The sequence below is a fragment of the Pan troglodytes genome, chromosome 6 (genome assembly GCF_028858775.2).
Source record: "Pan troglodytes isolate AG18354 chromosome 6, NHGRI_mPanTro3-v2.0_pri, whole genome shotgun sequence".
NCBI lineage: Eukaryota > Metazoa > Chordata > Mammalia > Primates > Hominidae > Pan > Pan troglodytes.
In genome coordinates this window covers 167188403-167211489 of record NC_072404.2, presented here as the reverse complement: position 1 = coordinate 167211489, position 23087 = coordinate 167188403, and the positions used below count along the sequence as shown (strand labels likewise).

The 23087-nt window shown below is 38.6% G+C and overlaps 1 protein-coding gene across 41 annotated transcripts in view; it reads left to right on the top strand.

Moving 5' to 3' along the window:
- Positions 1 to 23087, top strand: part of KMT2C (lysine methyltransferase 2C) — a 304403-nt gene that overhangs the window by 242000 nt on the left and 39316 nt on the right. For 34 of the 41 annotated variants that reach the window (XR_010158721.1, XR_010158720.1, XR_010158719.1 and 31 more), the window contains 12 exons: positions 1613 to 1717; positions 2055 to 2102; positions 3053 to 3181; positions 3362 to 3394; positions 3495 to 3614; positions 9767 to 9899; positions 10138 to 10352; positions 11981 to 12054; positions 14460 to 14642; positions 15022 to 16908; positions 17493 to 17785; positions 19597 to 21416. Coding sequence is in view for 38 of the 41 variants with exons in the window: in XM_063815061.1 (XP_063671131.1) it covers positions 1613 to 1717; positions 2055 to 2102; positions 3053 to 3181; positions 3362 to 3394; positions 3495 to 3614; positions 9767 to 9899; positions 10138 to 10352; positions 11981 to 12054; positions 14460 to 14642; positions 15022 to 16908; positions 17493 to 17785; positions 19597 to 21416 (5040 nt within the window). In the remaining 3 variants the exon portion in view is untranslated. The remainder of the gene's footprint in view (positions 1 to 1612; positions 1718 to 2054; positions 2103 to 3052; positions 3182 to 3361; positions 3395 to 3494; positions 3615 to 9766; positions 9900 to 10137; positions 10353 to 11980; positions 12055 to 14459; positions 14643 to 15021; positions 16909 to 17492; positions 17786 to 19596; positions 21417 to 23087) is intronic. The other 7 variants (XM_063815077.1, XM_063815095.1, XM_063815083.1 and 4 more) reach the window with 2 other exon arrangements.

Below are 23087 nucleotides of genomic sequence, written 5' to 3'. Positions count from 1 at the left end.
AATTGTATAGTAGAATTCCATTACTTTAAAACAAAAAACTGCTATATGACTCCTAAAAAAATTATCCAGAATTTTTTTCATTCAACTACAGTGTTGTCATTATTGAAATAATTTTCTCTAAAAAGTTCCTGGATATTTGGGCACGCAAAACTTAATGTGATATGTTACATATGAATTACATTTTGAAAACTATATAATGGGACCAAGACTGTTTGACAGAAGTATTTGACCTGGAATATTACATTTATGCCCTCCTCCCCCTTTTAAGTAAAAATAAGCTTGAGATGGATTAAAAATTTCAGTTTCTCTTTACTGAATGACTAATATAATTATTAAAGCTAGCCTAAACGAGAGTTCCAATAGTTTCTTGGTTAAGCCCAAACCCGTAGAATCCTCCTTGACTTTTCTTTCCCTTTCATTCATCCACGTTTGTCTCTGCCTTCAAAATACGTCCCAAAGCCGACCACTTGTCTCAACTTTCCTTAGAACCCTGGTGCTGTCATCACCTCACCTCTGAGACAGCACCAGTGCCCTTTTCTAATCTTACCAGCCCCTCTCTAATTCCCACCCCTCATCTGCTCTACATATAGCAGCCAGTATGTTCCCTTTAAAATATTAGTCATCTCCTATCTTTCAGCCTCCCAGCAACTTCTCATTACACTTCAGAATAAAACCCAGTCTTCCCCATGATCTCTAAAATCTTAAATAATCTTGCCCTAGCTGCCTCTTTTTTATCCCTACCACAGTTTTTCTTACTGTTAACACTCTGGCCTCTCTTGTTGGCAAACCCGGCTTGCCCCAGGGGCTTTATGTCTGCTTTGCCTTAGTTTGGAGGGTTATCTCCATCTTTGTGCATATAACTTACTCCCTCATTTAGTTTTATGTTCAGTCATCTCCTAAAGGTCTTCATAGACCACTCTGTCTAATACAACATCCCCGCAGCTTATTTTTAATCCTTTTTCCTTGTTTTTTCTTTAAATAGCACTTTCAGCAATGTCGTTTATTTACTAACTCCCCCTGAGAAAGTAAGCCCTCTGAGGGCAGGCACTTTGTCATTGCTGAGTGGGCAATGCCTGATACGTGATCCATAGACACAGTTCTGTGGGTAGTGAAATACTTTTTTAAATAAATGAGTGAGTAATCAGTATGAACAGCAAAGCTGCAAGTAGTTACTAGATGGTACCTGGCTTGTTGCTCCATATGGAATTTCTAAAGAGTGACAGGTTTGTCTTTCATATTTTGACTTTTCCTACTGTGTTTTAATTTCTCAATGTCACTTTTAGACATGCCACTTTCTTAATGAAAAACTTTTTTTTCTTTGCATTGTTTCTTACAGCATTTATTCTGTTTCACTTTTATTGCCTACAGGTCTTTAAATTTTGTCTCAATATACATTAGTCACAAGACAAAATAGTCTGAATTTTTAGTAAATTTTTGTAATTCAAAACATTATCTCCTTTGCTATGAAAAATTTTTACTGTAAAATTAAGAGTCTCAGGTTTTTATTCTAGCACTTGCCTCACTCAGTATCTGCTGTACTCTAGGTTTTTAGCAAATGGCTTAATATCTGAGAAAATACTGAAATTTTAAAAAACATATTTACTATATTTAGGTCCTGCTGATGACCCATTAGCTGATATTTCTGAAGTTTTAAACACAGATGATGACATTCTTGGAATAATTTCAGATGATCTAGCAAAATCAGTTGATCATTCAGGTATATATGAATACTGTTTACCCTTTTTCTGGTTTCTGATGTGAGCGAGAGGTGTATGATGTGTGGAACAAGTTTAGCCTTTTGTCTGTTTCCCAGTAACTTTGTTTTTGTTTTTGGCTTTGTTAAAGAACTCAGTATTTTCTTTGATCTGCCTCAGCTTTCCTGCTTTAGGAGGGGTATAGCAAGTTAGTTAATTTCTGTCGTCTTTCTAATTGCATCACATTTAAGGCACGTTGCCTTAAAGTCTTGCTGTATCTTTTTTCTTCTTTTGTTTGTATTTTCCCTCACTTCCTGCTCCTGTGGTAATCATCCATTTTATTTGGTTTGGGTCTTATAGGTCTTGATTTATGCACTTTCCAGGTTGAGAGCTCACCTTTTCCATTTGGTAAGAAACTGAGCAATGGATGACGGCTGACTAGAAGTAGTCTTTTTTTATAGTGATTTCAGCTGAAACAACCTGTAGGTGCATGCTGTTTATCAGTAGTGCTAATTTGTCACTAATCCATACTTTGCTTTTCCCTTTTTGTGTGTGGCTAAAGCATAGTATAGCTGTACTGTACTTCGGGTGACTTTCTCAGTAGTTTTTCTTTAACGAGTAATTTTATTTTTGTTAATATGTGGTTTACAATATTACCTAAATGTCATAGAGCTAGTTCCTAATATAAGATCAAATAAGAACAGACTAAATTTTTACTTTTTAATAGTAATAATATTGAGAAAGCATGAAAAAAATGTAGATGATAAACCACTTTTACATGTGACTCTTACAAATGTGAGCTATAGCATGTTACAATTTTATAAAATGTAATGTACATAATCAGAATGTGCCTATAGAATACTTTAAAAATATTACCTATAATTGAAGTTATTTACAAAGGATAATATTAAACACTGAGCATTTTAGGGCTTTTCATTAATTCATATGAAACATATTCCTTTTTACATACTGTGCATAATAATTGAACTGTACATTTGATAACACTATTTTCCAAATTAAAGCAATTATTTGCATATCGATTTCTCATAAACTCCTATCTTAAGCTTTTTTTTTTTTTTGGCAGGAGTTGGCAAGTTAAAATCAGATGTATTCTTTTATTCCTCAGGAAATGTTTTTACTTGAAATAGAACTTTACATGGCACCGAATACAAATATGTTGTGCCTAATTTTTACTGAGCGACTCTCCAAATTGATATGAGAATTCTGATTCAGAATTACAGACTTTATTTCTCTATTTTAATCATATTGTTATATATTAAGTACAGGTAAATAGTGCTATACATTTTTGTGTGAGTATTGTGAATGTACCTTTAAATTTATTTTCCTTACTGTTGTAGATATTGGTCCTGTCACTGATGATCCTTCCTCTTTGCCTCAGCCAAATGTCAATCAGAGTTCACGACCATTAAGTGAAGAACAGCTAGATGGGATCCTCAGTCCTGAACTAGACAAAATGGTCACAGATGGTAAAATATTTGCCCTACATCTAGGCTTTCTAAAAGACCTGAGTAAATATGATTTTTAAAGATTTTTGCATGGTTATAATTTAACTTCTAATTATTTCTGTCAGTTAAATACTATTTTGTATCAGTATATTGAATTAGTAGCTGTTAATGTTTCTTTTTTTTTTTTTAAATTTATTCTAGGAGCAATTCTTGGAAAATTATATAAAATTCCAGGTAAATGTGTTTTGATTTTCTAGTTAATGAAAATGGCATTCCCCATACCAGGACCCTACTAGTCTTTTAATCTTGTTACTATTATTGTTTTATCTCCTAGAGCTCGGCGGAAAAGATGTTGAAGACTTATTTACAGCTGTACTTAGTCCTGCGAACACTCAGCCAACTCCATTGCCACAGCCTCCCCCACCAACACAGCTGTTGCCAATACACAATCAGGGTATGTTATGACTTTATAATTCTACATTATATTCACACACATGTGTATATATGTGGGTACATATACACACACAAGCAAGTTTTGCCCTATTCTTTAGTAGCCACGTATACAAACTGATAGGGAGAAAAACCCTTTTGTAATGATTGAAAAATACTGACTTCACATAGCGGTCTCCCTGAAGTTCTCTGTAATTCTGTAATTATCCTTATATCCAGTGGGGAGGATGTAACAGTGCCTGCCCTCTTCCCTCCCTGCAAGTCCCATTCCCAGCTCACTCCACTCTAGTCATTTGCCACATAGGCACTTGCTGTGTGTGTGTGTGTGGAACTGTCCCCGCTCACCTGGCTGCCTGTACTCATTGATCTGCCCTCAGTTTCACTGTCATCTCTCAGAGGTTAGCTGGTCACCACCCCACCCCCACGTTTTTCATTTGTAGCATATGGCACAGATATAATACCTGTTTGGGTAATTATGTCTTCCCTTTAGATTGTGAGCTCTTTAAAGGCTAGAGTTGTCCATGTCTTGCTTATATGCCCTGCCACAGAGTATGTGTTCAGTACATACTTTCATAGTAAATCACTGACCTTTCTATCCCTGTAGACACTATGAAATTTTGTGAATGTTTGCCTATTTTGTTCATTTTTCTTCTGCCTACTTACAGCTAGCTACCAATTTCTCCCCTTTTCTGTAGAGCTGAAATTTGATAGCGTAGGATTAAGGTCTGTATGAGTAGATAGGGAAATTGGTACAGGTATGGGAATCTATAGGAAGGAGTTTATGGAGTTGCATGGTGGCATGTATATAACTCTATCTATATGTATTTTTGTTTTGTTTTGAAACAGGGTCTCGCTCTGTCACCCAGGCTGACATGCAGTGGTGTGAACACAACTCACGTCAGCTGCGATCTCCTGGGCTCAAGCGATCCTACTGTCCTCAGCCTCCCATGCAGCTGCGACCACAGACACACGCCATCATGCCTGGCTAATTTTTTGATTTTTTGCAGAGGTGGGGGTCTCACTTTGTTGCCCAGGCCAGTCTAGAACTCCTGGGTTCAAGTGATCCTCCCACCTTGGCCTCCCAAAGTGCTGGGATTACAGGCGTGGCCCTCTGTGCGCAGCTAGTATATATTTCTGATGATTTGAGCATAGGAACATCTCTCTCTATCCTATTGTCACTGCCTCATGACTATACCCTGAATTGAATAACATGAGGATATCTTCTCCTTTTCTTGTGTAAGTGCCAAAGTGTGTGAATAATTTGTAACCTTTACTAACAACTTTGTATATACATGAAAATTCCATAATGCACATAATGGAAATATTTGTGTTTTTACCAGTTTAGCCTCTAAACATAAATTTACCTTGATTTTTGCTGGGCTAAACATGTGATTTACATTTGGGTAATATACTTACCATATAACTATTCTTGCCTTAATTGTTCCCATATGCTTTTTTTTTTCTTTCTTTTTTTTTCTGAGACAGAGTCTCACACCTTCGCCCAGGCTGGAGTGCAGTTGCGTGATCTCGGCTCACTGCAACCTCTGCCCTCCGAGTTTAGCAATTCTTCTGGCTCAGCCTCCCGAGTAGCTGGGATTACAGGTGCCTGCCACTGTGCCCGGCTAATTTTTTGTATTTTTAGTAGAGACGGGGTTTCACCATCTTGGTCAGGCTGGCCTTAAACTCCTGACCTTGTGAGCCATCTGCCTCAGCCTCCCAAAGTGCTGGGATTACAGGCGCGAGCCACCGCGCCCAGCCCCCATATGCTGTTTTAACGATTAAGAACTATTCAGTATTTCTCTTTTCAACACATAAAAATGACCTGTCTTTATGTTTTCTGAACTGAAAGTGCATATTTTAAAAATCAAAGATGTATTTCTTTATAAAAAACATCTTACAATCATTATGAAAATCACTTCATTGTGCAGTCTCATTTTTAAAAGGTCTTGAGAGGATGACTTCTTTTTCTTTTTTTTTTTGCAAGGTGTTAATGTGTAATACAAGGTGAATCAGGTTGCCTACCCTTAGGAGTTTGTAATTCTAATACTGTAGACTTTCAGGTATACAACTAATGTGTATTATAGTACAGTATAATTCAAGTACAGCCTTATGAATCACTAAGATTTCATTGTTCTTGTTTGAAAGAATAGTAGTTCTAATGTAAGGGCAAAGCATGATCAAGTTACATATAGGGCGACACATAGTTATTCAAGAATGGCAACTTTAACGTTTTCCAGAGCAAAGGGAGTGGGAATTGTTTAAGGAAGCAAAACTAGAAGTGGACATTGGTGCTGATTGTAAAGGGCTCTGAGAAATAGGCAGAGGCAGCTGGCCTTTTCCCTAGAGGCTTCCAAGAGCCTTTGAAGACCTTACACCACTGGTGTGATCTGATCCCTTATGTGTTTTGCTAAGGTAGCTCTGGTGTCAATATTGGGAATAAATTTGGGACGAGAAGAATTGTACTAATGAGGTTATTGTGGTTGAGACTAAGTTAAAAAGTAGGTTCCATGTAAAGATACTTCAGTGCTGATTGAAAGGAAGGAATAGATACGAGAGAAAATGACATTAGAACAAGTAGGACTGTGCTACTGAATGGATATAAGGTGTGAGGAAAGGGGGAAATTAAAGTGAATTAGACTATGTATAAACCAGGGGCCCAGAGGATAATCATGAAACATGAAACAGAGGAAGACTTAGTGTGTGTGCTGGTAGAAGGTAGTGGAGGTACAATGAATTTAGTTTTAGACCTCTTTTAGGTTGGTAGAAATGGGACATATACACTATTCTGACTTACAGGCAGTTGCAGTTAGTCAAGGAGATGGATGAAAATGTAGGAATTATCTGTGTAATTGTGCTAATTGCAGATGTGGGAAGGATGAGATTTATTAAGAGAATATACTGCCAGTAGAGTATAGAATCTCGAGGAATGCTTTTTAATTAAATGTAATTAAGTATATGCTTAACTCATCTGATTTATATTAGGTGTGCAATTACATGTTTCTTTCTTCCTTTTAAAGGTTAGGTGAAAGTAAAAAAAGTAGTGAGAGATTTGAGACATTGAGTGAGAGGTATGGGATCTTGGAAATGAATGATCATTAGAGACAGGTTGTACAGTTAAGTAACATGACTACTTGAAAAACATTGTTTCATTGGACCATGGGAAGGTTGTTGCTAATCTTCAGTGGAGTAACTTCAATAGAATTGATGAGAAAGGGGAGGCAAAGTGTAATATGTTATTATGTAATATGTAATATGCTTTATTGTCTGATGGTAATAAAGTTCAGAAAGTAGAGAATAGAATTTTCAAGATTGAGATAGAGTAACTTGAAATACCTTTATGTAAAAGTTGTGAAGTAACTTTTGAACTTTTATAAACTAATATGACTAGTTTGGGTAGATATGGTAGACTTGGAAAAAAAAAAAAAGACCACTTCTTGAATAAAATAAGAAGAAATACTTTGCTTTTACTTGTTTGTCCTTGAACAAATTATTTAATTTCTGTGGGTCCTCTTTGCTTAAATGGAGCTGAACATAATAACCTATTTCAGTGGGTTTTCGTGAAGCTGTAAAGCTTTTAAGACAGTGCTTAGCAAGCATAAAGTACTTAACAAATAATAGCTAATATTACTATTGGGAAAAGTTTCAATATGTTAATATTGTAGATTATTACAAGATTATTATTGTAATATCAGTAGATGGCACTGATACCTAGCTACAGTATGGATCACATTCTCCTCGTCAATAAACTCTTGTTTCTCCTAATTACATGAAAGACATATGATATCGTTTATTAAAATTGCACATTCCTTAACGCAGCAGTCCCCAGCCTTTTTCGCACCAGGGACCAGTTTCAAGGAAGACCATTTTTTCACAAACCCAGGTTGGTGGGTTGGGGAATGGTTTTGCGATGAAACTGTTCCACCTCAGATCATGAGGCATTAGATTCTCATAGGAACATGCTCGCATGCACACTTCACAATAGGGTTTGCGCTTCTATGAGAATCTAATACCGCCACTGATCTGACAGGTGGAGCTCAGGCGGTAATGGTCACTTTCACCTACTGTGCGGCCGGGTTCCTAACAGGTCATGGACTGGTACCAGTCTGTGGCCCCAGAGTTGGGGACCCCTGCCTTAATGGAACCTGCTTTTCACTGAAGTTGAAAATAGATGTAGCATTCTAGTTTGAAAAAAGCAGAAATCTTGCCCTTTAATCCTTGGAGTAAATGTAAGTGTCATGAGATATTTGTCATTGTGAAAACCTGATCCAGTGGACCCAGCTGTGGCATTTAGTAGGGTAAGCTCGTTTGTGAAAGTCAGAGAGTTCTAGGAAGTCTTTGAGACAAAATCTTTTAAACTTGTCAGTGATCATCCTTAGTATCTGCACATACATACTGGAGCTATGTAGGCTTTAGTGTTGTAACATTCAAATGATGTGGTTTAAGTGAAAGACCATTATACATTGTAAAATGTACGTGTATGAGACTTTTTTTTTAATCTAATGGAATGACATTAGATAAAAATCAGGTGATCAGGTTAGGAATTCTCTAGTTATACCAAGTATTAGTCAACTCTGTATTGCCATTTGTGTAATTAATTGGTGATGTGGATCTCCTGTAATAGTATGGCTCTAAGTGTTGCAACAGTTAACAGAGGCCTTGTGTATTTCCACAAATCATCAAGTTTAATTGGGAGGGCTTTTTGAAGGTACACAAAATTTTTGTTGTTGTTGTTCTTTCTTTTTTCTGGAAACTGCTCCAATATGGACAGTTGGCTTAGTTCCAAATAGTTTAGACAAGTAGACTTTCACAATAAGGATTGGAGTTACATGCTTAAAGGAGTGTTGTAAAGAAACATAAGATGGTCCTTTTATTTGCCTAATGTCTATTCAGAAAGAAAACGATAAGGTATTTGATGTTTGTGAATAGGCTCGAATGAGAACTCAAATGTGTTTGGGGGCTGAACTGTAAGTTATAAAAATTAGGCCAAAACCAGAGTGTATATATTTTTAGGAATAATCATCTGATTTATAGTGATATATATATTGTTTACTCAAAACTAATTTAGAGAAAGTATCAATTTAAGAATCATAGGTGGGGTGGACACAGTGGCTCACACCTGTAATCCCAGCACTTTGGGAGGCTGAGGTGGGTGGATCACTTGAGGCAGGAGTTTGAGATCAGCTTGGCCAAAATGGTGAAACCCCACCTCCACTAAAAATACAAAAATTAGCTGGGCATGGTGGCAAGTGCCTGTGATTCCAACTACTCAGGAGGCTGAGGCAGAATTGCTTGAACCTGGGAGGCAGAGGTGGCAGTGAGCTGAGATCTTGCCACTGCACTCCAGCCTGGGCGACGGAGTGAGACTCCATCTCAAAAAAAAAAAAAAAAAAAAAAAGGAAAGAATCATGATTTTTTTTTTTTTTTTTTTGGTATTAAGAGGAACAGGAATAAAATATAAGAAACATCTGTTTGTAAATTTTTAATGAAGAGAAAGAATATTTGATAAAACTTACTAGCATTTGCTGTGATTCATTAGTGTTTTTTAGGAGTTAATTGTGTCGAATAGTTACTGCATACCAGGAACTATGTTTAGAGCTGTACATACATTATCTCAATTAACCCAAATAACAGAATACCTACGGTTTACAGAAATAGAAATTGATTCTGCTTCTAACAGGTAAAATTGAGGTTCACACCCCGGGCTTTTGGACTCCAGAACACTTGCTATTTCTAGTACACAATAATGAAATAATCACAGCTGTAGAGATCATATTTCAAAATCTTATAGCCAAAAGTCACTCTTTAAGTATTATAAAATACTGAAAAAAATCTTACTTTTAAATTGCATTAAAGGTTTTGATTTAGAAGTATAAGCATCTCTTCTATACTTGGGGCTTTGGTTCCAGGACCCCCAGGTATAACCAAAATCTGAGAATACAGAAGTCAAATGTTGGCCCTGTGGAACTTGGCATACAAGAAAAGTTGGTCCTCTCTATGCCTGGGTTTCACTGTGTTTTCCATCCACATTCAGTTGAAAAAAATTTGTGTTTATGTGGACCCATGCAGTTAAAAACCATGTTGTTCAAGGGTCAGCTTTACTTCAGCTCCTTGTTATTTGTGAATATCATGCAAACGGAATGATTTTTTTCTCTTAAGATGTTTTTTCACGGATGCCTCTCATGAATGGCCTTATTGGACCCAGTCCTCATCTCCCACATAATTCTTTGCCACCTGGAAGCGGACTGGGAACTTTCTCTGCAATTGCACAATCCTCTTATCCTGATGCCAGGTACAAGCCTTATTTTCTATGGAAACTTAAATTGCACTAGTTTCTGTTTGATTTATATATAAATTAGTCTGCTTAAATGATTGTGTATGATATTATTGTATGTTGCGTTTATTGTGGCTTTTGCAATAAATATGTTACTTTTAACTATTTTGTAATAGGTTTTAATGAAAGCTATACTTGAACATATATTAAAAAGTTATTTTATGTTCATAAAGTAAAGATATTTATTTTTTCCCAGGGATAAAAATTCAGCCTTTAATCCAATGGCAAGTGATCCTAACAACTCTTGGACATCATCAGCTCCCACTGTGGAAGGAGAAAATGACACCATGTCGAATGCCCAGAGAAGCACGCTTAAGTGGGAGAAAGAGGAGGCTCTGGGTGAAATGGCAACAGTTGCCCCAGTTCTCTACACCAATATTAATTTCCCCAACTTAAAGGAAGAATTCCCTGGTAAGCCATGAATATATTATTTCTATTTTACCAACATTTTCACATGTGCAATACCTTTTTTTTTTAACTGCAATAGAAAGGTAGCTTAACTAATTTTTGTCTATGATGACCCACAACATGAAGATTCCCTAGATGTCTAGAAACATCTTGCATTTTACTTTGTCCTAGACCCTGCATCCATCCTCATATTTCCCAAAAATTAGTTTCAATTAGTGAAATGGTCCGTTTTTCAGCTCCTAGCAGTACTTATTAATATGCAGAAATCCGTGTTATGTGATTCTTTAAAAAATTTCTAGAACCCAAACTATCATTTAATCAAAAATACTGCTAGGCTAAATCAGTGAATCCTAAATAGTGTTTTTTTGAAACGAATTCAATATTGTCTTCCCTTCTTCCCCTCTCACTTTCCCTGACTGTCCAGCTATTACCACTGCCTCTTGAAAAAAACAGATGATAATAGTACAGTTTGTGAAAATTCTGATTAACCAGTGAATGAGAAATTTGGATTAATGAAATGTCAATTATTGAATATATGCAAGCAATGCGGTTTTATTATTTTGAGTTCATGGTATCAGACAAACTAGGATTGAAAAAGTTATTCCAACTCAGTTTTGCAATAGTTTCCCAGCTATCTATCAATACACAAACTCTTAAATTACTAGAGGGGTACCTGGAAGTGACTTTTCATTTGGATGACCCCTGTTTTTAGGTACCTTTTTGGATTGGCATCTTCATGGGACTTTATTCATTATGTATTGTAATAAATGAAATGCTTTTTATCTAACAATAGAAATCAGTGGTTTGATGCAGGGAGACCTGTGAAGGCAGTATCCCATTCTTCAGCCACTTTCTTTCCATGCTTACATTTGCTGTTTATGAACGTACATGGGTATGTTGTCATTTTGTGTCAGCACAAATTGTCCTTACAGCAGAGCTGTAACTTTTTTAAAAGTAACTTTCTTTAATAATTTTACTTTGTGATTCAAGAACCTCATGAAATACTGTGTTAAAGCTGTTGGTCTGTGAACTGATTTTTCATTTTCATTGGCTTTTTGGAAGCTTGCTTTCTTTTTGTAATGTGGAATAAATAATTTCTGTATTTATCATTAACTGTTGATCTTACCCGGGCTTCTTCATTTTGTATACCGTCATGACACTGAATTTCATATAAATGGTTTGAACTCATTACTTTTCCATGTGTTTGTTGTCCACAAATGCTGGTGAGGTGCTTATTTATGACTTTGTTTACTTCTGGTAGGTCAAATTGATAGATTTCTGTTTAGCACAGATGTTTTACAAACTTGTACTTTGGTTCTGGTGGTATCTTACCACCAGAGGGAATTTATTATGTTTGGCTTACATTTTTGCTACTTTGTCCCTTGAATCTAAAAACTTCCCAACTTTACAAGCTAGGTTGTTAATAAGGCAGCACTTCATTTAGAAAACATTTGTTTGGCCTACAGTGTGCCACGATCTTTGTTCTTTGTAAAAAACTTAATATAGGTCTATGACCTCACGAGAATACGGCCTGAATAAGATTAACTGTCAGCAGTTCATCAACATTCTTTATTACAACACATCATTAGCATGGCTCTGAGAAAGTGTTATACTCTGTTCTTTTGTTGCAGATTGGACTACTAGAGTGAAGCAAATTGCCAAATTGTGGAGAAAAGCAAGCTCACAAGAAAGAGCACCATATGTGGTATTTTAAGAAACTCCTCTATCTTTTAAATATTTAAATACAGTGCTTGAACCTTATTTGTATTAGGTTAATAAAAAACAAATTTCCATTTCAGAAAATGCTTGTTAGTACCTGTACAACAAGCAACTTTATTTTTAAAGTGATTTTCTGACTCCTTATGTCTTAATAGAGAGTGTGACATTTTTATAAGCAAGTTAACAGAACCAAAACGTTGAAGATTGAAAATCAGCTATTTTAGGGGGGAAGGAGTAATTCATTTCACTTTAAAATTGTTTTATCTCTTCAGCAGAGGTACAGTTGGCAGTCTGTATCCATGAGTTCTGTATCTGTGGATTCAACCAACCATGGATCAAAAATATTTTGGAAAAACATCTATACTGAACTTGTACAGACTCTTTTCCTTGTCATTGTTTTTAAAACAATATAACAACGATTTACATAGCATTTATATTGTGTTAAGTATTACAAGTAATCTAAAGATGACTTAAAGTATACAGGAGGGGCCAGGCACAGTGACCCACACCTGTAATCCCAGCAGTTTGAGAGGCCAAGGTGGGCAGATGGCTTTGAGCCCAGGAGTTCAAGACCAGCCTGGGCAACACAGCCAAAACCTCATCTCTATAAAAAATGAAAAAATTAGCTGGGTATGATGGCGCATGCCTGTAGTCTCAGCTACTTGAGAGACTTGAGGGGTTGAGGCTTCAGTGAGCCAGAATTGTACCACTGCATTCCAGCCTAGGTGACAGAGCAAGACCCTGCTAGGTCAGAAAATAAAAAGGGAGAAAGTATACAGGAGGATATGTGTAGGTTATATGCAAATACTGTGACATTTTCTATAAGGGACTTGAGCATCTGTGGATTTTGGTATCTGCAGGGAATCCTGGAATCAATACCCCATGGATACAGAGGGACAACTGTACTAAATTTGGAGACTGGATTGGCATGCCTCAGTGTCTTCCACAGTCACCTCTTTTCTTGTTAGGTTTCATAGAGAATCTTTGTGCATCTTGAAAGAGAAATATTTGGACATGTTTAAAGAGTTTTTGACACATGATCTTTGCCATGAACTATTAGGTAATTTTATAAGATTCGCAGTTCATATGGTAAATTGTTTTCTCCCAAAGAGCCAAATTAAGATTGTCAGCTGGAACCAAATCCTTGCTTTCGTTTTAAAGCATATTAAATCTGTATTATTGTTGGAAAATATATATAGTTATTTTCCAGCTTGTTCCCCAGTGCACATATTTTCAGTTACAGTGATTATTTTGGATAGAGCATATATGTGTGTATATGCTCTATCACATATATATATATAGATGTGTTGATATGCTGTGTTTTATTTTGACTTGAATTAGGTAATGACAGAATTTTTAAAATTTTTAAGTGATTTCTTTAATGATACGTTTCAAATATCCAGATTTTTTTTTTTTTTTTTAAAGACTGGATATTTTTCCTTTTTTCTAAATTTTTTTTTTTTTTTTTTTTTTTTGAGATGGAGCTTCACAGTTGTTGCCCAGGCTGGAGTGCAATGGTGCGATCTCGGCTCACTGCAACCTCTGCCTTCCAGATTCAAGCGATTCTCCTGCCTCAGCCTCCCAAGTAGCTGGGATTACAGGCATGTGCCACCGTGCCTGGCTGATTTTTCTTTTTCTTTTTCTTTTTTTTGAGACAGAGTTTTGCTCTTGTTGCCCAGGCTGGAGTGCAATGGCGCAATCTTGGCTCACCACAACCTCCGCCTCCTGAGTTCAAGTGATTCTCCTGCCTCAGCCTCCCGAGTAGCTGGGATTACAGGCATGTGCCACCACACCTGGCTAATTTTGTATTTTTAGTAGAGATGGGGTGTCTCCATGTTGGTCAGGCTGGTGTCGAACTCCCGACCTCAGGTGATCCACCCGCCTCAGCCTCCCAAAGTACTGGGATTACAGGTGTGAGCCACTGCGCCTGGCCTAATTTTGTATTTTTAGTAGAGGTGGGGTTTCACCATGTTGGTCAGGCTGATCTCAAACACCTGACGTCAGGTGATCCACCCGCCTTGGCCTCCCGAAGTGCTGGGATTACGAGCATGAGCCACCATGCCTGGCCCCAGCCCCTTCTTTGTAAATTGAAGGAGACATAATTTCTAAGGATCTGTTAAGAAAACTAGGAGCTAAAATATTAAATCACACCTAGGATCTTTAAGCTTAATTCAAATACATAGAGATATATCCTCAACTGATAGGTACTATGCACTGTAAAGAGAGAAGATGAGTTAGTGTCCAGATCCTTTTTTGGGAGGTGCCGTAAGTATTTCAACTATTTTACCTGACTTTTTTTTCTTTTATTTGAGAAAGTTCATGATAGTTTTATTTTATTCCTTAAAACATTTAACATAATCTGGGAAATTTTTTTTTCTTCTTTTGTCAAAGCAAAAAGCCAGAGATAACAGAGCTGCTTTACGCATTAATAAAGTACAGATGTCAAATGATTCCATGAAAAGGCAGCAACAGCAAGATAGCATTGATCCCAGCTCTCGTATTGATTCGGAGCTTTTTAAAGATCCTTTAAAGCAAAGAGAATCAGAACATGAACAGGAATGGAAATTTAGACAGGTATGGAATTTTTGGATAATCTACTTTTTGAGGTTGCATTTTTGTTTTGAGAAGGGAGGTCTTTGCATTATTATTTTAGAATATAGTTCTTAGACCATGAAAATTTGATTTAGGATAGACTTGTTTCTCTTTTCAGTAAAATATATTTAAATTGATTTGAGAAATTTATTGAAATATTATAAACAATATACTGCCCTAGGCACAAATGGAACATACCATGATGAGTAATTTCTCTTCTTCAGGAATTCATAATCTAATATGGGAGCAATCTGGTAGCGCTGACATCAAACAAATTAACTTTCTGTTGCTTTTTACCCCCATGATGGTAGTTTTCTTCCTTAACCTAAATATGATTGCTTTTTCTTTTCTATTTTAATAGCAAATGCGTCAGAAAAGTAAGCAGCAAGCTAAAATTGAAGCCACACAGAAACTTGAACAGGTGAAAAATGAGCAGCAGCAGCAGCAGCAACAACAGCAATTTGGTTCTCAGCATCTTCTGGTGCAGTCTGGTTCAGATACACCAAGTAGTGGGATACAGAGTCCCTTGACACCTCAGCCTGGCAATGGAAATATGTCTCCTGCACAGTCATTCCATAAAGAACTGTTTACAAAACAGCCAACCAGTACCCCTACGTCTACATCTTCAGATGATGTGTTTGTAAAGCCACAAGCTCCACCTCCTCCTCCAGCCCCATCCCGGATTCCCATCCAGGATAGTCTTTCTCAGGCTCAGACTTCTCAGCCACCCTCACCACAAGTGTTTTCACCTGGGTCCTCTAACTCACGACCACCATCTCCAATGGATCCATATGCAAAAATGGTTGGTACCCCTCGACCACCTCCTGTGGGCCATAGTTTTTCCAGAAGAAATTCTGCTGCACCAGTGGAAAACTGTACACCTTTATCATCGGTATCTAGGCCCCTTCAAATGAATGAGACAACAGCAAATAGGCCATCCCCTGTCAGAGATTTATGTTCTTCTTCCACGACAAATAATGACCCCTATGCAAAACCTCCAGACACACCTAGGCCTGTGATGACAGATCAATTTCCCAAATCCTTGGGCCTATCCCGGTCTCCTGTAGTTTCAGAACAAACTGCAAAAGGCCCTGTAGCAGCTGGAACCAGTGATCACTTTACTAAACCATCTCCTAGGGCAGATGTGTTTCAAAGACAAAGGATACCTGACTCATATGCACGACCCTTGTTGACACCTGCACCTCTTGATAGTGGTCCTGGACCTTTTAAGACTCCAATGCAACCTCCTCCATCCTCTCAGGATCCTTATGGATCAGTGTCACAGGCATCAAGGCGATTATCTGTTGACCCTTATGAAAGGCCTGCTTTGACACCAAGACCTATAGATAATTTTTCTCATAATCAGTCAAATGATCCATATAGTCAGCCTCCCCTTACCCCACATCCAGCAATGAATGAATCTTTTGCCCATCCTTCAAGGGCTTTTTCCCAGCCTGGAACCATATCAAGGCCAACATCTCAGGACCCATACTCCCAACCCCCAGGAACTCCACGACCTGTTGTAGATTCTTATTCCCAATCTTCAGGAACAGCTAGGTCCAATACAGACCCTTACTCTCAACCTCCTGGAACTCCCCGGCCTACTACTGTTGACCCATATAGTCAGCAGCCCCAAACCCCAAGACCATCTACACAAACTGACTTGTTTGTTACACCTGTAACAAATCAGAGGCATTCTGATCCATATGCTCATCCTCCTGGAACACCAAGACCTGGAATTTCTGTCCCTTACTCTCAGCCACCAGCAACACCAAGGCCAAGGATTTCAGAGGGTTTTACTAGGTCCTCAATGACAAGACCAGTCCTCATGCCAAATCAGGATCCTTTCCTGCAAGCAGCACAAAACCGAGGACCAGCTTTACCTGGCCCGTTGGTAAGGCCACCTGATACATGTTCCCAGACACCTAGGCCCCCTGGACCTGGTCTTTCAGACACATTTAGCCGTGTTTCCCCATCTGCTGCCCGTGATCCCTATGATCAGTCTCCAATGACTCCAAGATCTCAGTCTGACTCTTTTGGAACAAGTCAAACTGCCCATGATGTTGCTGATCAGCCAAGGCCTGGATCAGAGGGGAGCTTCTGTGCATCTTCAAACTCTCCAATGCACTCCCAAGGCCAGCAGTTCTCTGGTGTCTCCCAACTTCCTGGACCTGTGCCAACTTCAGGAGTAACTGATACACAGAATACTGTAAATATGGCCCAAGCAGATACAGAGAAATTGAGACAGGTAAACACATTGTATGTTCTCAGTTTTAAATGTATTATTTGAGGAAGCTGTTCATTTCATCAAACTGAGTAATTTCTACACAGGAGTTAACTTTTTATTTTTTTTATTCTGTAGAGTTTGTCATACTGCAAAAAAGAAAAATGAAATTGATGAAATTAACACCAGTTTAATTTATTCTGTATCTGATTTCAGTTTTCACGAATTCGCAGGGGAATCCTTAAATATTAAAGCTTTGTTCTGTGATAGTTGTCTGGCAAGGAAAAGGACCCAAATCATCAAATTATTTTTCCTAATATATTGAATAGTTAAATGTAACTGGTATTTCATCAAACTTTGAAACATTACCATAGCCACATAATGAAAGTATCAGGATTTAAAAAGCCACTAACCTGTCAGGCATGGTGGCGCATGCTTGTAATCCCAGCTACTTGAGAGGCTGAGACAGGAGGATCACTTGAGTCCAGGAATTTGAGGCCAGCCTGGGCAACATAGCAAGATCCCATATCTAAAAATAAAAAGCCAGTAACCTTTAAAAAGCCATTAATTACCACAAATCCCAGTGATTTTTGTTTCTTCCCATTTAGCGGCAGAAGTTACGTGAAATCATTCTCCAGCAGCAACAGCAGAAGAAGATTGCAGGTCGACAGGAGAAGGGGTCACAGGACTCACCCGCAGTGCCTCATCCAGGGCCTCTTCAACACTGGCAACCAGAGAATGTTAACCAGGCTTTCACCAGACCCCCACCTCCCTATCCTGGGAACATTAGGTCTCCTGTTGCCCCTCCTTTAGGACCTAGATATGCTGTTTTCCCAAAAGATCAGCGTGGACCCTATCCTCCTGATGTTGCTAGTATGGGGATGAGACCTCATGGATTTAGGTAATGCTTTTAATTTCCTGCCGAATGTAAATTGCTATTAGAAGAGGGAAACAGAGCTGGGTGTGGTGGCTTGTGCCTGTAATCCTAGCTACTGGCTGAGGCAGGAGGATTGCTTGAGGCTAGGAGTTTGAGACCGGCCTGGGCAATATAGTGAGACCCCCCCCCCCCCCACCTCTTCAACAAATTTAAAATTTTTTTAAAGAAATAGACAAATGAAGTTAGTATTAATCAGGAAGCTGTTACTGCTTTCTACTTCTTTCTCCCCTTTGAAATATATATAATCTGCTATTTAGTGCTGATGAGAGGTCATAGACATTTTTTTCCTCTAAGAACTCTACAGACTCTGAAAACATTACCTTTGTTTTTAAGTATTAACTGTGTTAGCATTACCTTGCACCCTTAATGATGCAGTTTATCATATGACATCCTCAAAATGTAGCTATTCTGTGTAGGCAAAGCCTCCTACGATGTGATGAGACTTGTCCTCTCTCCAAATTTCTACCTTTTAACTCTACATTCTAAATTAATTTTAGGCTGGGCGCAGTGGCTCAGGCCTGTAATCCCAATACTTTGGGAGGCCGAGGTGGGCGGATCACTTGAGGTCAGGAGTTCGAGACCAGCCTGGCCAACATGGTAAAACCCTGCCTCTAGTAAAAATACAAAAATTGGCCGGCCATGGCGGCAGGCACTGCACCTGTATTCGCAGCTACTCAGGAGGCTGAGACAAAAGGATCACTTGAACCCAGGAGGTGGAGGTTGCAGTGAGCCGAGGTCACGCCACTGCACTCCAGCCTGGGAGACAGAACGAGACTCTGTCTCAATTTAAAAAATAATAATAATAAATTTTAGAGATTTCCGAACTGAAAGGACTTTCCCTTTCGGAACTTTCCATGGTGAGATAGGGTTGTAAGTTAGTGGTGATGAATCATAAGAATGTTTCCTTTTTCAAAGTGGCTAAAGTCAAAGCCAAACCTATGCCCTAGTTATAATAAGGAAATAGTTCTTTAAGATATGCTTTTTAGTTTTATGTCTTTTAGTCTTGTATCTACCTCCATGTTATATTCTTTTAGTTTCCTTTTCTTCTACCTTAGTTGTAATTTATGCCTCTTGCTGCATTTTATATTTTGTGTAAGTTGCCTGTAATCTTACTCTTAATTTCCCTTTTTTCTTCCACCTTGTTATAATTTATGCCTGTTGCTATGCTTTGTATTCTGTGTAAGTTGCCTGTAATCCTGTCTAGAAGGAAGTACAATATAAAATAGTCCAACAATTTATACATTTACTTAATCTTTATAGATGAGGCCTACTCGTCCTTTTCTCTAAGTTTATTCTATCCCGTCATCAAACCTGTGCCTTTGTAGTCTCATGTACTGAGGCCTGTAAGTCCCTCAATAGGTATGAAGACCTATCTTCATTCAAACATCATCCCCAAATCAGCTTCCTCCATCGAACCTCCCTAAATATAGATAAAAGAAACTCTTCCTGAAAAAGTCCAGTAGTATTGTTCTTATCTCTGAACAATTGATTTCATCTGCTTGGTTGCTCTTCTTTTGTCTTCATTTTTGTTATCTGTTAAATCTTAAGCCTTTAGAGCTCAGATATGGTGTTCATTATAGGATTCTTAGCAAAATCTTACTTGCATATGAATACCTGTAAATACTTTTTAATGGTGATAGCTTTGCTTTTGTAAGTCATAGTATTTGGCAACATTTTGTATGTACAGTTTAATTGAAGACTTTTCTTTTTTTCAACTTAACTCTAAATTTAACATAATACCTATTTGCTTTTTTTTTTTTTTTTTTTTTTTAAAGATTTGGATTTCCAGGAGGTAGTCATGGTACCATGCCGAGTCAAGAGCGCTTCCTTGTGCCTCCTCAACAAATACAGGGATCTGGAGTTTCTCCACAGCTAAGAAGATCAGTATCTGTAGATATGCCTAGGCCTTTAAATAACTCACAAATGAATAATCCAGTTGGACTTCCTCAGCATTTTTCACCACAGAGCTTGCCAGTTCAGCAGCACAACATACTGGGCCAAGCATATATTGAACTGAGACATAGGGCTCCTGACGGAAGGCAACGGCTGCCTTTCAGTGCTCCACCTGGCAGCGTTGTAGAGGCATCTTCAAATCTGAGACATGGAAACTTCATTCCCCGGCCAGACTTTCCGGGCCCTAGACATACAGACCCCATGCGACGACCTCCCCAGGGTCTACCTAATCAGCTACCTGTGCACCCAGATTTGGAACAAGTGCCACCATCTCAACAAGAGCAAGGTCATTCTGTCCATTCATCTTCTATGGTCATGAGGACTCTGAACCATCCACTAGGTGGTGAATTTTCAGAAGCTCCTTTGTCAACATCTGTACCATCTGAAACAACGTCTGATAATTTACAGATAACCACCCAACCTTCTGATGGTCTAGAGGAAAAACTTGATTCTGATGTCCCTTCTGTGAAGGAACTGGATGTTAAAGACCTTGAGGGGGTTGAAGTCAAAGACTTAGATGATGAAGATCTTGAAAACTTAAATTTAGATACAGAGGATGGCAAGGTAGTTGAATTGGATACTTTAGATAATTTGGAAACTAATGATCCCAACCTGGATGACCTCTTAAGGTCAGGAGAGTTTGATATCATTGCATATACAGATCCAGAACTTGACATGGGAGATAAGAAAAGCATGTTTAATGAGGAACTAGACCTTCCAATTGATGATAAGTTAGATAATCAGTGTGTATCTGTTGAACCAAAAAAAAAGGAACAAGAAAACAAAACTCTGGTTCTCTCTGATAAACATTCACCACAGAAAAAATCCACTGTTACCAATGAGGTAAAAACGGAAGTACTGTCTCCAAATTCTAAGGTGGAATCCAAATGTGAAACTGAAAAAAATGATGAGAATAAAGATAATGTTGACACTCCTTGCTCACAGGCTTCTGCTCACTCAGACCTAAATGATGGAGAAAAGACTTCTTTGCATCCTTGTGATCCAGATCTATTTGAGAAAAGAACCAATCGAGAAACTGCTGGCCCCGGTGCAAATGTCATTCAAGCATCCACTCAACTACCTGCTCAAGATGTAATAAACTCTTGTGGCATAACTGGATCAACTCCAGTTCTCTCAAGTTTACTTGCCAATGAGAAATCTGATAATTCAGACATTAGGCCATTGGGGTCTCCACCACCACCAACTCTGCCGGCCTCACCATCCAATCATGTGTCAAGTTTGCCTCCTTTAATAGCACCGCCTGGCCGTGTTTTGGATAATACCATGAATTCTAATGTAACAGTAGTCTCTAGGGTAAACCATGTTTTTTCTCAGGGTGTGCAGGTAAATCCAGGGTTCATTCCAGGTCAATCAACAGTTAACCACAATCTGGGGACAGGAAAACCTGCAACTCAAACTGGGCCTCTAACAAGTCAGTCTGGTACCAGTGGCATGTCTGGACCCCAACAGCTAATGATTCCTCAAACATTAGCACAGCAGAATAGAGAGAGGCCCCTTCTTCTAGAAGAACAGCCTCTACTTCTACAGGATCTTTTGGATCAAGAAAGGCAGGAACAGCAGCAGCAAAGACAGATGCAAGCCATGATTCGTCAGCGATCAGAACCGTTCTTCCCTAATATTGGTAGGAGTTTTCTTGAGTCTCAACATATATTACTATGGGTATTAGAGTGGCATGCGATATGCTTATAAGATTTTATTATTAGAATTACAGTTGGAATAAAGTACTGAGTTTTTCTATTCCTCCTTGAGGAGTTTGTTTGTTTTGTTTTGAGACGGAGTCTCACTGTGTCACCCAAGATGGAGTGCAGTGGCGCAATCTCGGCTCACAGCAATCTCCACCTCCTGGGTTCAAGTGATTCTCCTGCCTCAGCCTCCCGAGTAGCTGGGACTACAGACACGTGCCACCAGGCCTGGCTAATTTTTGTATTTTTAGTAGAGGTGCGGGGTTTCACCATGTTGGCCAGGCTGGTCTCAAACTCCTGACCTCAGGTGATCCGCCTGCTTTGGCCTCCCAAAGTGCTGGGATTACAGGCATGAGCCACCATGCTTGGCCCTCCTTGAGCTTTAGAATGAAAGCAGTTGGCTGGGCACAGTGGCTCACGGCTGTAATCCTAGCACTTTGGGAGACCGAGGCAGACAGATTGCCTCAGCTCAGGAGTTCCAGACCAGCCTGGGCAACACAGGACATGGATGAAGCTGGAAACCATAATTCTCAGCAAACTAATGCAGGAACAGAAAACCATACACTGCATGTTCTCACTCATAAGTGGGAGTTGAACAATGAGAACACATGGACACAGGGAGGGGAACATCACACACCGGAACCTGTCGGGGGGTGGGGGGGTGGGGGGCTAGGGGACGGATAGCATTAGGAGAAATACCTAATGTAGATGACGGGTTGATGGGTGCAGCAAACCACCATGACATATGTATACCTATGTAGCCAGCATATTCTGCACAAGTATCCCAGAATTTAAAGTATAATAATTAAAAAAAAATAACAAAAAATTAGCTGGGCATAGCAGCGTGCGCCTGTAGTCCCAGTTATTCGGGAGACAGAGGCAGGAGAATGGTGTGAACCCAGGAGGCGGAAGTTGCAGTGAGGCGAGATCGCGCCATTGCACTCCAGCCTGGGGGACAGAGTGAGACTCTGTCTCAAAAAAAAAAAATGAAAACAATGAAGAGTTTTAGATTCTTTCCAGGTAAATTAAGAGATTCAAAACTGAGTTACAAACTTCCCTCAATTCTATTATTTATGGAATTGTTTAATAGAAACTAATTGTCTTCTTAGTTCCTACATTCCAACCATTGTTGCCATATGTTTTCAGTCATGGAAGGATGAATTTAAGGAAATTATGATGGAAATAAAGCTTCTTACTGTCCTTTTGTGTATGACAAATGCTTGGCGATTTTTTGCTATATAAACCTCTTTAACTTGTTTCTAATGGTTTACTGATTCTAAAAACAACAAAAGCAATGCAGTCAAAATGCCTCAGTGCCTCTAAGAATAAGAATTAGCAATCAAAGGGCACATGTCTAAGCAGTGTGCCTTATTCTAAATAATAAAATTGACGTTCCATTTTATATATCCCCAATTTCATCATTTTGCTCCCTTTTTTTCATTTAGATGCAAATAGGTTTTTTCTTAGTAGCTTCTTATTGAGAGGGTATACCCTTAAGAAATTGGTGCATTTTTCTTTTAAGAGTGATAACTAATTTAGTAGAATTCCTTAGTATTGCAAATTCTTATTTGTGATGTTATATTTACTAAAGAAGCCATTCTGATTAGCAT